Source organism: Pan troglodytes, chromosome 4 (assembly GCF_028858775.2).
Source record: "Pan troglodytes isolate AG18354 chromosome 4, NHGRI_mPanTro3-v2.0_pri, whole genome shotgun sequence".
Taxonomy (NCBI): Eukaryota; Metazoa; Chordata; class Mammalia; order Primates; family Hominidae; genus Pan; species Pan troglodytes.
The window spans coordinates 59,487,754-59,503,358 of record NC_072402.2 but is presented as its reverse complement, the minus strand read 5'-3'; the positions used below and the strand labels follow the sequence as shown (position 1 = coordinate 59,503,358).

At 41.2% G+C, this 15,605-nt stretch overlaps 2 protein-coding genes and 3 non-coding genes across 7 annotated transcripts in view; 1 reads left to right on the top strand and 4 right to left on the bottom strand.

The window, feature by feature from the left end:
* Positions 1-14,737, bottom strand: part of CDC20B (cell division cycle 20B) — a 59,881-nt gene extending 45,144 nt beyond the window's left edge. For both annotated transcript variants that reach the window (XM_001147385.7, XM_009449161.5), the window contains exons 1-2: positions 14,498-14,737; positions 14,158-14,220 (exon numbers count right to left, since the gene is read on the bottom strand). In XM_001147385.7, the coding sequence (XP_001147385.1) occupies positions 14,158-14,220; positions 14,498-14,560 (126 nt within the window). In that variant the 5' untranslated portion in view covers positions 14,561-14,737. The remainder of the gene's footprint in view (positions 1-14,157; positions 14,221-14,497) is intronic.
* GPX8 (glutathione peroxidase 8 (putative)) lies at positions 1,736-6,545 on the top strand. 2 transcript variants are annotated; one of them, NM_001243871.3, is given in 3 exon segments: positions 1,772-2,001; positions 2,595-2,856; positions 5,648-6,545. In NM_001243871.3, coding segments are annotated over 3 exon segments (630 nt in total). In that variant the 5' UTR covers positions 1,772-1,797; the 3' UTR covers positions 5,812-6,545.
* On the bottom strand, positions 12,096-12,185 carry MIR449A (microRNA mir-449a). The gene has a single exon (NR_035802.1). It is a non-coding gene; the product is annotated as a microRNA mir-449a (primary transcript).
* MIR449B (microRNA mir-449b) lies at positions 12,210-12,305 on the bottom strand. The gene has a single exon (NR_035803.1). It is a non-coding gene; the product is annotated as a microRNA mir-449b (primary transcript).
* On the bottom strand, positions 13,811-13,921 carry MIR449C (microRNA mir-449c). The gene has a single exon (NR_106656.1). It is a non-coding gene; the product is annotated as a microRNA mir-449c (primary transcript).
* Positions 14,738-15,605: the final 868 nt, after the last annotated feature.

The following is a 15,605-nucleotide window of genomic DNA, read 5'->3' as shown; positions in this document are numbered from 1 at the left end:
TGTTTAAAAGGGAGTACTTTCTGCATAATCATTGCTTTTTCTACTGTATCCATTCTTACTGGGCCATGAGAGTAGGAGTTGAGTGGTTCCTCTCACAAGTTTTACACAGTAGGCTATGGGCTTTGCTCAGCCACCCGAAAACACACATGCCACAGAGCGGGCACCAGAAGAGCAGGCAGCACCCTGAGCACCCTCTCTGAAGCTCCACAAGCTAACAGTGACAGGAAGGGCACTCCACAAACATCTCAGCTCATTCCCTGCACTTTCTGGAAACACATCATGATCAAATGGCATAATGCCCCTTCATCCAGATCTTGCCGTGAGTCTTAAACAGAGCAGAATTGAAAGTGAATGGCTTTTAGGATATACAGCCCTCAATTGCCTCCCCATACCCACCCCTAAAATTCATGACCGTTAGCAACAGCAAAGTTAGGCCCCCTGTGCCAGGCAACAGCCAGTGGAGGGAAATAAAGAGAAAAAACGAAGCAATTAGATGACGTGCCCAAGTAGAGGTGGGTTTTGCAGGGTTTGTTTGTTTTCAGGGTTTTTTTTGGTAGAATTGCCTTATTTAACTGTTAAATTACTACTTTATTATGGAGTTCAATTTTTGCTTTTTTCCCTCTTCTTCTTTTGTTCTGATTTTAAGACAGTCTCACTCTGTCACCCAGGCTGCAGTCTACAAACACGACTCACTGCAGCCTCAACCTCCTGGGATCAAGCGATCCTCCCACCTTAGCCACCTGTATAACTGGGACCACAGGCATGCGCCACCACAACCAGCTAATTAAAATTCTTTTTTAGAGACAGGGGTATCGCTTTCTTGCCCAAGTTGGTCTTGAACTCATGGGCTCAAGTGATCCTCCCATCTAGGCCTCCCAAAGTGCTGGGATTACAGGCGTGAGCCACCATGCCCGGCCTCAGTTTTTTCCATCTTCAGGTTGTAGTGCATCGATGAATGATGAAATCATTTTGATAGGTCAGAACTGGGTTGTTTAAAAATGCAACAGGTGGGGGTGCATCACAGTTCAAAGGAGAAGTGTTGTTTCTCAGTTGTGTGTTGTTTGTACCTGGGTACAAACGTTGTAAAGTGCACTGCTGACTGGGGGTCATGAGTAGAAATTTGAAAAACACTGGACTATAGTTTGCTTTACGATAGAGAAGGGTTTCTTTTAACACCTTCACTGTTTTTAACATATTTATTTTGACTGTATTCACCTGGTATTTGATTGCCTTAGCTAGATGAATCAGGGTAAATAGCCTTTTTCAGATATTTCCCTGCTCTTTCCACTACAAATTTCCTGAATTCATATAGCATGTTTAACCCATACATGTAATAGTAACGTCCTTCAGGGTATACATCATATGAGTAGGTCACATTTAATCTACATTCTAAACTATTGCTGAGCATCGTACTCCATCCTCTGCATCCAAACAGTTGCTCAATAAATACACAGCTTAGCATGGGGAAGGAGCCCTCCGTAGCTTTCGAGTTACAAGAGCACCATCTTCTGGCGAAATATTTTCTTTGTAGGGAGAATGTCAAAGACCTACCAAAAATGTCCTGATTTTTCTAGCAAAAATTATAATTACATCACAAATACTTTGAAATTCTGTAGAGCTCCTTGCTTCATTCAGGAGTTTCGCTTCATTTCCCCTCTGAGAAGTGGTCTTTCTGTTCCTTAGCAGTGAAAGCAGTCAGCCTGTCCTTCCTGGTTTTCCGTTAAACTAAGCCGGTTTCAAGTTTCAGCTCCTCCTTGAATTCCAGGCTGCTGAGACTTCCCTCTAGAATCCTCCAACATGGAGCCTCTTGCAGCTTACCCGCTAAAATGTTCCGGGCCCAGAGCAAAGGTATTTGCAGTTTTGCTGTCTATGGTTCTATGCACAGTAACGCTATTTCTTCTACAACTAAAATTCCTCAAACCTAAAATCAACAGCTTTTATGCCTTTGAAGTGAAGGATGCAAAAGGAAGAACCGTTTCTCTGGAAAAGTATAAAGGCAAAGTAAGTTGCATCATCTGATTTTTATTGTTATCATTTTTCCTTGTCTCTGTTTATTCCTCTTAATAAAATCAATTTTTTGCTGTTACATGGTCATAAGTTGGAATTTAGTCTTCAGAGTAATGGTATTAGTACATCACTTTAGTTATTACAGTTCTGATAGTTTGCTTCTAAATAATAAATTCCGATTATCTCGTTTTCTTTAAAATGCTTTAATTTTGTGCTGAATTGACATGTAAAGTTGTTTGGAAAATACAGTTAGTAATGTGAACATGATGACATTTATTAATAAAAGCATTGGTTCTATAATCTAATAACTTTAAAAAGAACTTATCAAGGATCATAGTTTTATCTTTAATTTAAAAATAAACTTTCATGAGTATCTAATGCTTTTTTAATGGCAGTACTATTTCAGGGCCTTAACCCAGGCATCTAGGTTACAGTTTTCAATAGAACTGTGTATGTCCAAAAATATGAAAAAAACATCAATCAGAGGTTATAGTCCCCCCCAAATTGTTTAGGATTTTAACTACTTGCAGAATTTTTAAAAATCTTTTGCTTCACTTTCCGGTTGGATTTTTTTCTTTTTCCGGGAGGTTTCACTAGTTGTAAACGTGGCCAGTGACTGCCAACTCACAGACAGAAATTACTTAGGGCTGAAGGAACTGCACAAAGAGTTTGGACCATCCCACTTCAGCGTGTTGGCTTTTCCCTGCAATCAGTTTGGAGAATCGGAGCCCCGCCCAAGCAAGGAAGTAGAATCTTTTGCAAGAAAAAACTACGGAGTAACATTCCCCATCTTCCACAAGATTAAGATTCTAGGATCTGAAGGAGAACCTGCATTTAGATTTCTTGTTGGTAAATATCTGCCTTGCATATATTGTTTTAAATTGCTTTTCATTTTTAAACAATTATACCAGGACAATACTTTCCTATTTCATTTGAAACGTTGTATCGGGAAAGCTTCATAAAACTATCAAAGAGCCAGAATCTCATCCTTTGTAACTTCTAGGAGTTATGCTCCCCTGAAATCAATGTTTTAGCTTCTCAGATGGTAAAAGAATTCTATTCCAATATATTTGATTCCTTATTACCATCTTCCTGAAGAATTTACTTAAAGTGTGCCCATGGCTATTTTCACAAAATATCTTAATTCTCCTCTCTTGTAACTAGCATCTGGAGAAATGTCCCTTCCCGTCATTATAGCCACACAGCTCTCATGAATAGTGCTGGGCATTATTAGTTAACATATGTTTGTGGCTAATTTTATGTTGTCTTTCTTATCTGAAACAATATTCTCAAAGATGAATATGTCAGCTTACCAGATTTTTGCTAAAATCCAAAAACATATAACTTGGTTTTTTCAGAGGGCAGTAGTGTTAGGGTATTTCTCCAATTAAGCTAGCTACAGAAATCTGTTTAAAGACTTGCCAAGGTCACTTAGCACAAAGGTCATGAGGCATAGAGACAGCATAGGCTTTGGCCTCAAGCTACCTGGGTTCAAACCACTGCTCTTTTGTTTTTGCTATGTGGCTTCTTAACTTCTCTGTGCCTGTTTCTCATTTGTAAAATGGGCTATCAATAGTAAGGACTTCTTAAGATTGTTTGGAATTAAGTCTGTTAATAGTAAAAATAAAGTACTTATACACTGCTTGCTCTGTGCCAGACACTGTTCTAAACCATATTAGTCAAAAAAAAAAAAAAAAAGAGGCCGGACGCGGTGGCTCACGCCTGTAATCCCAGCACTTTGGGAGGCCAAGGCAGGCAGATCACTTGAGGTCAGGAGTTAGAGACTAGCCTGGCCAATATGGTGAAACCCCGTCTCTATTAATAATACAAAAATTAGCCCAGTGTAGTGGTGGGCACCTGTAATCCCAGCTATTCAGGAGGCCGAGGCAGGAGAATCGCTTGAACCCAGAGGCAGAGGTTGCAGTGAGCTGAAATCGCGCCACTGCACTCCAGCCTGGGCGACAGAGCAAGCCTGCATCTTAAATAAATAAATAAAGGACATTAGCTAATATTCTCTCATCTAACTTATTCTGATGACATCTTCAGTCCTATTTTCACTGTAAATAAGTTGAGTTTTGATCAAACTATTACCTCACTCAGGCAATCAAGCTTCTAATCCAACAAACCAAATAGTGATCTATAATATTTCACATAAATGTGAAGTCAGAATCTTCTAAAAACATTATATTTAATTTCTAGGGAAAGTTGATATAATGCCTAACGCCATAAATGGCAACCACAGTGAGGTCTTTATTCCTCTTATTTTGAAGGTCCACTGAGGAAAGAAAAGCCCAAGCACATGCCATTGAACTAATCATTCTTCAGTTACAGCAGCCAGATACGTGGGTGCAATAGCTCATAGGTTATTTCTGTTTATCACTACAAACCTTCTAAAACCCTTCTTAGCCTGTGTAATCAAAAAGGTAACAGTGAGTTAAGGTTTCATTCCACTTAGATAGGAAGGATCATAGAGCCCAAAGGTTAAGAGCATGAGCTCTGGAGTAAAAGGCCCGTATATCAATCCTGGCTCAACCACTCATTAGCCACGTGACCTTGTGTCTAGGCTTCCATTTATCTCATCTGCAAAACGGGGATGATAATAATACCCACCTCATAGGGTCCCTGTAAGATTAAAAGAGAGGATCAATTTGAAGCACAGAGCGTACATTACTAGGCACATAGTAAGCACTTCATAAATTTTAGTTATAATTATTATATTTTTTCTCATGTTAGTCAATAAAATGAACATAAATCTTGAGTGGTATAAATAGAAAAAAAATCTACATTTCTTGCATAAATTAAGATTTATCAAAAGGATATCATGGCTGGGCATGGTAGCTCATGCATGTAATCCCAGCACTTTGGGAGGCCAAGACAGGAGGATCACTTTAGTGCCCAGGAGTTCAAGCCCAGCCCAGGCAACACAGCGAGACCCTGCCAAAAAAAAAGTTATTGCTTTTCAAAATAAGGTGATTATTCACTTTGGGAGGCCAAAACCCTATCTCTACTCAAAATACAAAAATTTGCCTGGTGCGGTGGCACACACCGGTAATCCCAGCAATTTGGGATTACAACTTTGCTTCATTTTTTTTGGCTCTTAATTTTATTTGACACAGAGTTTCACTCTTGTTCCCCAGGCTGGAGGGCAGTGGCGTGGTCTCAGCTCACTGCAACCTCCGCCTCCCAGGTTCAAATGATTCTACTGTCTCAGCGTCCCGAGTAGCCGGGATTACAGGTGCACACCACCACACCCGGCTAATTTTTTGTATTTTTAGTAGAGATGGGGTTTCACCGTGTTGGGCAGGCTGGTCTTAAACTCCTGATCGTAGGTGATCCACCTGCCTCAGCCTCCCAAAGTGCTGGGATTACAGGCTGAGCCATGGCTCCCGGCCTACTTTGCTTCATTTCTTGATACTAAGATCACATACTAGATGAGTAGACTCATAGGTGAAGTCATCAAGTATATTGAAATCTGGTTACTCTAACCTTGAGTTTCACTTTGTTTGGGTGTTTTGTTTTTTATATTATGACAGTCCTAGAACTTGATACTAAAGTTGTCATTTATGCAGATACTAATAGAAGTGAAAATCTTGACAAAGAATAAAATTATGCTCATGAAAATATGTTCTGGATATTTTAGATTCTTCAAAGAAGGAACCAAGGTGGAATTTTTGGAAGTATCTTGTCAACCCTGAGGGTCAAGTTGTGAAGTTCTGGAGGCCAGAGGAGCCCATTGAAGTCATCAGGCCTGACATAGCAGCTCTGGTTAGACAAGTGATCATAAAAAAGAAAGAGGATCTATGAGAATGCCATTGCGTTTCTAATAGAACAGAGAAATGTCTCCATGAGGGTTTGGTCTCATTTTAAACATTTTTTTTTTGGAGACAGTGTCTCACTCTGTCACCCAGGCTGGAGTGCAGTGGTGCGTTCTCAGCTCATTGCAACCTCTGCCTTTTTAAACATGCTATTAAATGTGGCAATGAAGGATTTTTTTTTAATGTTATCTTGCTATTAAGTGGTAATGAATGTTCCCAGGATGAGGATGTTACCCAAAGCAAAAATCAAGAGTAGCCAAAGAATCAACATGAAATATATTAACTACTTCCTCTGACCATACTAAAGAATTCAGAATACACAGTGACCAATGTGCCTCAATATCTTATTGTTCAACTTGACATTTTCTAGGACTGTACTTGATGAAAATGCCAACACACTAGACCACTCTTTGGATTCAAGAGCACTGTGTATGACTGAAATTTCTGGAATAACTGTAAATGGTTATGTTAATGGAATAAAACACAAATGTTGAAAAATGTAAAATATATATACATAGATTCAAATCCTTATATATGTGTGCTTGTTTTGTGTACAGGATTTTGTTTTTTCTTTTTAAGTACAGGTTCCTAGTGTTTTACTATAACTGTCACTACGTATGTAACTGACATATATAAATAGTCATTTATAAATGACCGTATTATAACATTTGAAAAAGTCTTCATCATTTTCAGTATTTCTCTCTGCATTATTTTTTAGAAGCAACTCAAATTCTGTAATCATATTACCAAGTAAGTCAGTCTTTATTTTTGCATGAAAATCCCAAGTGTAGAAAAAAGGACATGAGTATAAGATCATTTAACTTGATTCCTTATAGGCTGATTTGGGTTGCTAATGTATTCATACTAGATTAGCCACTTGGGAGGAATTCAATGCTGCATCATTCTGATAGCTGAAATAGTAAAAGTCAACTCCAAACAGCCTAAATTCTAGTATAAAAAGGGGGTGATCATACAAGTCCTAAAGTGTAGATCAGCAGTCACTGAACCTCTTAGAGTCACAAGGCATTTCTTCTCCCAAAGTCATGACCTTTATATTTTGTTAGCCTTATAATGACTAACAAAGCAACCTGCCAAGTTGGCGAAGGTTAATTACTGCCTCATGAAATATACATTCATCGCATAAAAGAATTAAATAGGAAGATGGCCAAAAATGTTAAAAAGTCATATAAATTTGTCTAAGAAGAAAAAGACCCAATTTAAGTAGTCTGTGACTTGACTCCCAAATTCTGACCTGATGGATGAAAGTGAAGATGTTTCGTATGGCAAATGCAGTAATGCTACCTCAGTATATAGTTCTGTATACGTATTTGGACCAAAGTTATTAGATAAACCAAAAATATTTCATGAAGCATCTTCTGCTTCAGAGTACATATCCAGCCACCCAGCTATGAATGTATTTAGAAAGATATTTGGTGGAGGTGGAATTTCTACCAGAGGTCAAGAGGGATATTTGTAGGGATAGCCTCAAGAATGCCAGAGGAGTGTGTCAGCAAGCATGCTCCTACCTCTCGCCAGCTGCGTGACTTTAGGCAAGTCACTTAAGTACCTTATTTCAGTTTCCTCACCTGTAAATTGAACAGGGGTTGAATGGAATAAAAAGCCCTTTGCAACTCTAAACGTCAATTAACACACTTACTAAGGTGTTTTAAGTGACCAGGAAGGAAATCAGAACTAACCTGGATTGTTAGCGAAGAAAACAGAAGCCACCAACAAGCCTATCTGTCCTTTGCAATTTTGCCCCAAGAGCCTATTAGCAATTTGAATTCTGAGCCTCTAAGAAAACTTTTGCTCAGGCGGCCCCTCCAAGTGTTGCTGCCAGAGCACTCTTGCGTTGTATCCTCACCTACGCCTTCCATGAGCTCATAGCAGTGCTGTGGCACTGCAGGGGTGTTTTATGCATTCACGTTAGGGGCATGAGCAGAACTGCATATGCCAGCACCACATGGGCAGCAGAGACTCCCCACTGCCAGATGGATGACAATGGAGCTGCACTGGGAACAACCAGGACTGTCCCAGTCAACATGATACAGATGAACATCCTGCCTTAAGTCACTAGCTCTCTCCAAAGCCAGATAAAGTGGGTTTCTTCACTTACATCTCTCTAATCTTGGCTGCCTTATTCAACCTACAGACTCTGTCAGTGCTGGATTTTCTCCCCTTGCCCTTTAGGTAAGCAGAGTAGGCAGGAGGAGATTTGAAAGCGTGTCATACATATTGCCTTGAAAGAAAGGACATTCAGGTGTCCCTTCGGGGTTCTGTAACAATTAGGCTATGTGTGCTGAGAGAGGGAATGGAGTCATTTGCTGATGTGCTGCTACCTGTAACTCAAATGCCTCATAGGAATACCAGCAGACAAACACACAGAGGAAAAGTTGAATCTTTCCTATATTGGACAATCTTTCTTCAGTCTTGTTTCTGCATCAAAAAGTCTGGGACACAGAGTGCTACAGGATGCCTGGGCTAAGGACTGTAACAGAAAAATATCAACATCAGAGCCTGGCACAGTGGCTCACACCGGTAATCCCAGCACTTTGGGAGGCCGAGGCGGGTGGATCACTTCAGGTCAGGAGTTCGAGACCATCCTGGGCAACATGTTGAAACCCCCATCTCTACTAAAAATACAAAAATTAGCCGGGCACAGTGGCACGTGCCTGTAATCCCAGCTACTTGGGAGGCTGAGTCAGAAGAATCACTTGAAAACAGGAGGCTGAGGTTGCAATGAGCCAGGATTGCACCACTGCACTCCAACCTGGGCAACAGAGCGAGACCCCATCTTAAAGACCTTGTCTCAAAAAAGAGAGAAAAAGAAAAATATCAGGCATCACATGAAAGAGTATTCAGCTGTTTTTCTTGTGAAAAAGGAAAAGGACAAAATCAAATGCATTTTAACTGTGGTAACTAATTCACTGACTTGAAGTTTGCTTTGTTTGTTTTCTTTGGTGCGTAGAGAAGAATACTTCATACTAACTCCTGATCATCTTACAGCAGACATAACAACAGAGTGTTAGAGACTGGAATAAATATGAATTTGGCTGAAATGTGCCCTGAAAGTTGTATTTCATTTTTTTAAATGTTTAACAATTACACTGTATCAATAGTATATATACATGTACATATATATAATTCTTAATAACTGCAGTGTATCTAGCATATATATAATGGTGGCTGGTACATGTTTAATAGCAGACTCTGGAGGAGGAATCCTGACATACAGCATTTGCCAGCTCAATGTAAATGCTCATGCTCCCTCATGGTCAATTTCAATCTACCACTGGTTTAGTAACTAGGATGCAAAATTTCTAAAAATGGGATAATTGGCGATGGGCATGATGGCTCAGGCCTGTAATATCAGCACTTTAAGCAGCTGAGGTGGGAGGATCACTTGAGCCCAGGAGTTAGAGACCAGCCTGGGGCAACATGGCAAAACCCTGTCTCCACAAAAAAAATCAAAAAATTAGCTGGGTGTAGTGGCACATGCCTCAGGTCCCAGCTACATAGGAGGCTGAGGTGGAAGGATTGCTTGAGCCCAAAGAGGTCAAGGCTGCAGTGAGCCAACATGGCTCCACTGAACTCCAGGCTGGGCAACAGAGCGAGACCCCATCTCTACAAAAAAAAATTTTAAAATTAGCCAGATGCGGTAGCACACACCTGTGGTTCCAGCTACTCAGGAGGCTGAGGTGAGAGGATTGCTTAAGCCCAGGAGGTAGAGGCTGTAGTGAGCCATGATTGCACCACATTGATTTGTGGTGTTCCTTTGAAAGAAAAATGACATGTTTGGGTGGAGCTGATATGAGGACACTCTATCCATATTTAGTCCTCTGCTTGATTTTATCTTTCCCATCAAATAAAGTTCTAATAATTGTTAGGCCTAGAAACTAATCCACCACACTCCTTCCCACTCTTCCCTTCCCCTCATCCAGCTGAACTGTTAAGGCTGTCTCTTGCAGAGCAGTGCAGGGGAATAAAAAGCAGCAGAGAGAGAGAAATTAGAAAGCTATCACTATAATAGTGACAGGTTCAGAGGGCAGCAATTGGAAGTAGTGACATTCCCAGCACCAGTGAACAGCCAAGAGACTGCCCCAAGAGAAAACACCTGGGAGAAAATAATTTACCATCAGCAGAACCTCCCTCCTCTTTTTACCACCCCTTTTCCCTCTGCTTGACCCTTGACATCCCAGTGTGTATCCCTTTCTTTCCCTCTCCCACCTATGGAAACATTTTCTCTTTTAATTTGTATCTTCACTTTCCTCCTAACCCATTCATCTCTTTAACATATTTTTATTTCATTCCATTCCTTCCCCCTTTTCTCATCATCTCAATAATATGAGATTAAACCACAACTTTAAATATCTTCTGTTTATTGAATATAAAGTTGGTTTCCCTACAGAATCAACAGTTCTAAAAAAGAAAACTTAAAAAAATTTAAGTTGGCATTTTCAGAAACAGAAAATCAATTACGGCATGTTCCTCACTTCTAAGTGGGAGCTAAACAATGGGTACACATGGACACGAAGATGGAAACAGTAGACACTGGGGACTCCAGAAGGGGTAGAAGGAAGGAATACAAGGACTGAAAAACTACCTATTGGGTACAATGTTCACTATTTGGGTGATAGGTTCACTAGAAGCCCAAACCCCAGCATCGCCTATTATATTTATGTAACAAACCTGCACATGTGCCCCCTGGATCTAAAATAAAATAAAGTTGGCATTTTATGTCTTGCTCTTTAATTTAAAAAAACTAAAACACAAAAGCCAAAGCTTCTAAATTTAGTAGATTTTATTTTTATCACTAGGTCAGTGATTCTTTATAGAAAATAACATGTTGAAATTTAACCTTAAAAAAGACAAGATGAAAATAATATTTACGTGGAAGATATACTTAAACATAAATCTCCTGAAAGTGAATAACACTGGGCAACATCAAAAAGAGGATGTGATTTGAAAGTAGTAAAATGCGTAAGAATCAAATTATAGATATCTATTTAACCCATGTTCTAGAAATATGTTTAAATAAGGAAAGCATAAAAATTATTTTACCAATAACTTATAATCCAGTACAGTAGAGAATGCGAAATATTTCTTATATCTCATCTATGGCTTAACTAACTGATGGCACCACCAAAGTCAGTTCCACTAACTGGCTGCAAATGTCCGCACGAGAATACTGCATGTCTGGAAGCCAGCACATATCTATGCTGCTTCATGGGTCAAAATGCCTCCAAGGTAATGAGAATATATTTAAGGTCATATCGTATGGTCAGTTCTTCCCACTTCACAAGTTGTTAGATCTCATGCTGTCTTCCAAATATTTCATGAACCTGTGATTTTACAGAAAATGAAGTGAAAGGATTGAGGTAGATCTTCCAAAAAAATTTAAACCATCCCCCACCCAAAAAAATTCCCCAATATTCTTGATATTTCAAGTGAAAAATGTTTTAGTTGACTGACTCATCTGGAAAATTACCTCAACTTTCCCTTCAGCTGGTACACATACAGTCACGGCTATAGAAACCAATTCTAATGCTGTATTTAGAAACTAATGATGCAGAGGCCGGGCGCGGTGGCTCACGCCTGTAATCCCAGCACTTTGGGAGGCCGAGGCGGGGGGATCACGAGGTCAGGAGATCGAGACCATCCCAGCTAACACGGTGAAACTGCGTCTATACTAAAAATACAAAAAAATTAGCCGGGCATGGTAGCAGGCGCCTGTAGTCTCAGCTACTCCGGAGGCTGAGGCAGGAGAATGGCGTGAACCCGGGAGGCGGAGCTTGCAGTGAGCCGAGATCGCGCCACTGTACTCCAGCCTGGGCGACAGAGCGAGACTCCGTCTCAAAAAAAAAAAAAAAAGAAACTAATAATGCAGAAAGAATCCTAAAGACTTCACTGAAAATTTGGGGACACATTGTAGGTCCATTCCACATTGTTATTACATTCTAAACCTTATAGTTAAAAACACGTAATTTCATAAATACTTAAACACTGTCTACTCCGAAAGACTCCAAAGACTCCAAAAATATTTCTCAAAAATTTTTAGTTACGGAAAAGCAGGCATAAGTAAATTTTTCTTAAAAGGAAAAAATTTAAGTAATTATAATACTTTCCTTACCATTATAAAGCTGTCCATTGTAAGTATTACTGTATTATAAGCTAATGGCAATAATATATTATGGTAAATAGTGGCTTGCTTCATAGCAGAAAGTACACATAAACACACACTAATTACAGATTCAGTTACACTCTGATGTTCATTGTATATGCAATAAGACAGCAGTTGCATGTTAGCCGATGCCATTCACATATTCAACGAGCTAACAATACACTGCCAGCTCATCACACACAGGTATCCAGAGCACTTCATTGACAAGAAGAATTTATCCAGAAGCAAGTGGCAGGGTAGTTGTGGCTGCTGACTTGACCCAAGCAGCCAGCTAACAATACACTGCCTACCTGATTCAGGTCACTGCCGATTCTCGTGGCCCAGGCAGTCACTGAGGCTAAATTTGTAACATGAAACATAGTGGCAGAACTCTAATCTTAATAGTCACATTAAAGAAAACTTATACACAAAATGTATTACTTCAAGACTATAAGAAATAAAATCAATATTTGCTTGAATCTAGTCAAAAACATAAAAGTTAAACAAAAACTTTAAAACTTTCAGAATACTTACATTTAGGTTTTCCAAATTAAATGCTTGGATTAAAAATATGTTCTACAGTACAAATGAATTTTAAATGTTACTTAACTGTAGGCTGGGCACAGTGGCTTACGCCTGTAAAGCCAGCTCTTTGGGAGGCCAAGGTTGGCTGATCCCCTAAGGTCACAAGTTCAAGACCAGCCTGGCCAACATGGTGAAACCCCGTCTCTATTAAAAATACAAAAATTAGCCCAGCGTGGTGGTGCTGCCTGTAATCCCAGCTACTCAGGAGGCTGAGACACGAGAATCACTTGAACCCAGGAGCTGGAGTTTGCAGTGAGCCGAGATTGCACCACTGCACTCCAACCTGGGCAACAAAGTGAGACTCTGTCTCAAAAAAATAAATAAAAAGTTACTTAACTATAGCTTTTCAAATCACTTCTGTTTACTGATCCAAAGACTACTTGTCTGTATTAGACAGTAAAATATCTAGGAGTCGTGATAATACATAAGCTGTGCACGACACAAAACTGCAGCAGTGTTTGGGGGAAAAAATCAACATTAAAGTATTTAAGAAATGTAAGGGCTTAAATGCAATTAGTTTTCTCCTACTAGAAATGACATTAGTAATCGAGTTCTGAAAATGCAATTATGTATTCAATATAGGATGTTACCACTTGAATATTGAATTTTTTTTTTTAAGAGGCAGGGTCTGGCTCTGTCCTCCAGGCTGGAGTGCAGTTGTGCAATCATAGCTCACTGCAGCCTTGAACGCCTGGGCTCAAGCGATCCTCCTGCCTCAGGCTCCCAAGTAGCTGGGACTACAGGCACATGTCATCATGCCCAGCTAATTTTTGCAGTTTTTTTATAAAGACAAGGTCTCCCTGTGTTGTCCAGGCTGGTCTTGAAGTCTCGGCCTCAAGTGATCCTCCTGCCTCAGCATCCCAAAGTGCTGGGATTACAGGCATGAGCCACAGTGCCTAGTTGCAAAATTTATATAAGATCTAGAAAAATCTATTAAAATGGTGGTGGATTTGGAACTAGAATCTCTGCGTACAGGTCAAAGGAAGATGAACTATTGAGCCTAGAGAGAAGCATGGTAAATGGTGACAGAGATTTAAAGCAGATGAAGGCTGTTTATGAAACACGTTTATAAAACCATTTAAATTTGTTTCCTTTTACACTGATTACAGGAGACACTAAAGACCTTTGGGTTTGGTCTTTCAAGGAGAACAGGTACTACATTGGATCAACTTTAAATTGCTCATGTTAAGAACCACGGTTTATGCCACTTCTCCACATTGTCCACAAGATGGCACCATTTCCATTTCTTTGGGGGGCGTGCTTCTGAATGCAACAGAGAGGAGTGCAACTAGCAACTGTTAAAATTATTAACAGCCGCTAGCAATACACTGCCTACCTGACACATCCCAGCTTTATCCTTTGCTGTGGAGGCAGAAACTAGAAAGTACGATTCAGATGCAAACGATTGCATTATTTGTCTGGGATCTTCAGTTTCATAAAGAAATTCTTTTTAGTATGTAATAAGATACTGTACTTAAATTCTCATATTTTCAGACCAGCTCAAACTTCCTACAAATACATTATTTACCAAGAATACGTTTGTTCAAGATCAGAATTAAAACAGAGAACAAGAACAAGCCCTGGACTCACGTTGGCGGAGTCTTGACTTCTCTTCTGCTTCAAGTCTTTGGAGAGCACACGCATGATACTTTCCTTTGAAAACACAGATAACATATTGAGAGAGAAACTATTTAGGAAAATCATAATTTCAGGTGTGGAATTTTTCTAGATCTTGTGCTTGTCAGATTACACTTTTTTTTTTTTTTTTCGCAACTAGACACCTTCAGAATATAACTAAATTACATCACTCAAATTTACGACCAGGGCTTAGAGTTTCGTACCACCTCTTGGTCCTAAACAGATATTACGAACGGGGCCTTCGGCCCCGCATTAGAGAGTTAGGGAGAATGCAGAAAAGGGTGTTACTCACCCACAGCACCTCCTCTTCCGTGCGGACCCTCCGAGGCGCGGTGCGCTCCAGTTTCCAGTCCATCTCCGGCTGACTTCGCCCTGCCTGGCGTTTGGCCTCTCTGCTCGACTGCCTCTGGTTTTCTTCCCAGGTCTAAGTCAGTCTTGACGCCCAATCGTCAAACCCCTGGAGTCCCGTCCCCCAGGACCATTCTATTTCACCACCTCCCTCCAGGTCCCCCACTCCTCCCACCGCCGCTGCAAGGTGTTCCCCAGGGTACCATTTAAAAAGCCGGCGGGGCGGCAGTCGGCGCGGGAATCCCCCTCACCGGCTTCTTATTGGCCGGCGCCGCGGTGACGTCAGAGCCCGGGTGGGATTCCCCGGCGCGCGCCGCGGCCCCGCCCCTGCCGGCCCTCTCTGGGCCCCGCCCCGCCACCGCCTCCGGCCGAGGCGCGCACCCGGGCGCCAAGCTTTGCCGCGAGCCGTGGCGGGCCTGCGGCTGGGCCTGGCGCCGGGGGCTGCCACCGCGGCAGGAGGCGGAGGGGTTGGCGGGCGAAGAAGCGGGTTCTGGGAGTTCACGATCTTTCCATTTTCAGAAACAAGAATGTTTCCTTATAACGGCCCTGATCCCTGTTCTCGGCACCCACTTCTCTTTCTCCAACCACACCCTGCCTTTGCAGGATCCGAGCGTGCACAGCTCTCTGGCCTCTGTCCGTTGGTAATCGCTGTGTCACCTATAGATGTGAGGCGTGTTTGTCAGCTCTTCGTTTTCAGACAGGCAAGAAAACGTGGCAAGATTTCTATGCCGATCAAAAGGGAGAGCGTTGACATATTTATGCAATAAATTATTCCCTGCTCTACACATTGGGAAGTGGTCAGGTCCTCTCACTCGGGCTTCTGAGCCCTGTTCCTTAGCAGGAGATAGGTGAGAGAGGTGAAGAGGTAGTGAAAGAACTAGTGACAGGCAGGACCTCATAAGGCGTGAAGAGGGGGCCAGAAAGCTGAGCACACTGGGGACTCCGTGATAAAGGGGGAGAGGAAGATATTGAGGGTTGAGGAAGAGGTCTGGCGGGAAATGACAGGGAACCAGATGGGCTGTGCAGCCTTAGCTGCCCATCTGAGCTGCCAA

Bases quoted from the DNA above. Each gene is read 5' to 3' on its own strand.
- GPX8 (XM_016952751.4), top strand. From the start codon at position 1,798: ATGGAGCCTCTTGCAGCTTACCCGCTAAAATGTTCCGGGCCCAGAGCA. The intron at 2,002-5,647 runs GTAAGTTGCATC...TGGATATTTTAG, and splicing joins TGGAAAAGTATAAAGGCAAA to ATTCTTCAAAGAAGGAACCA.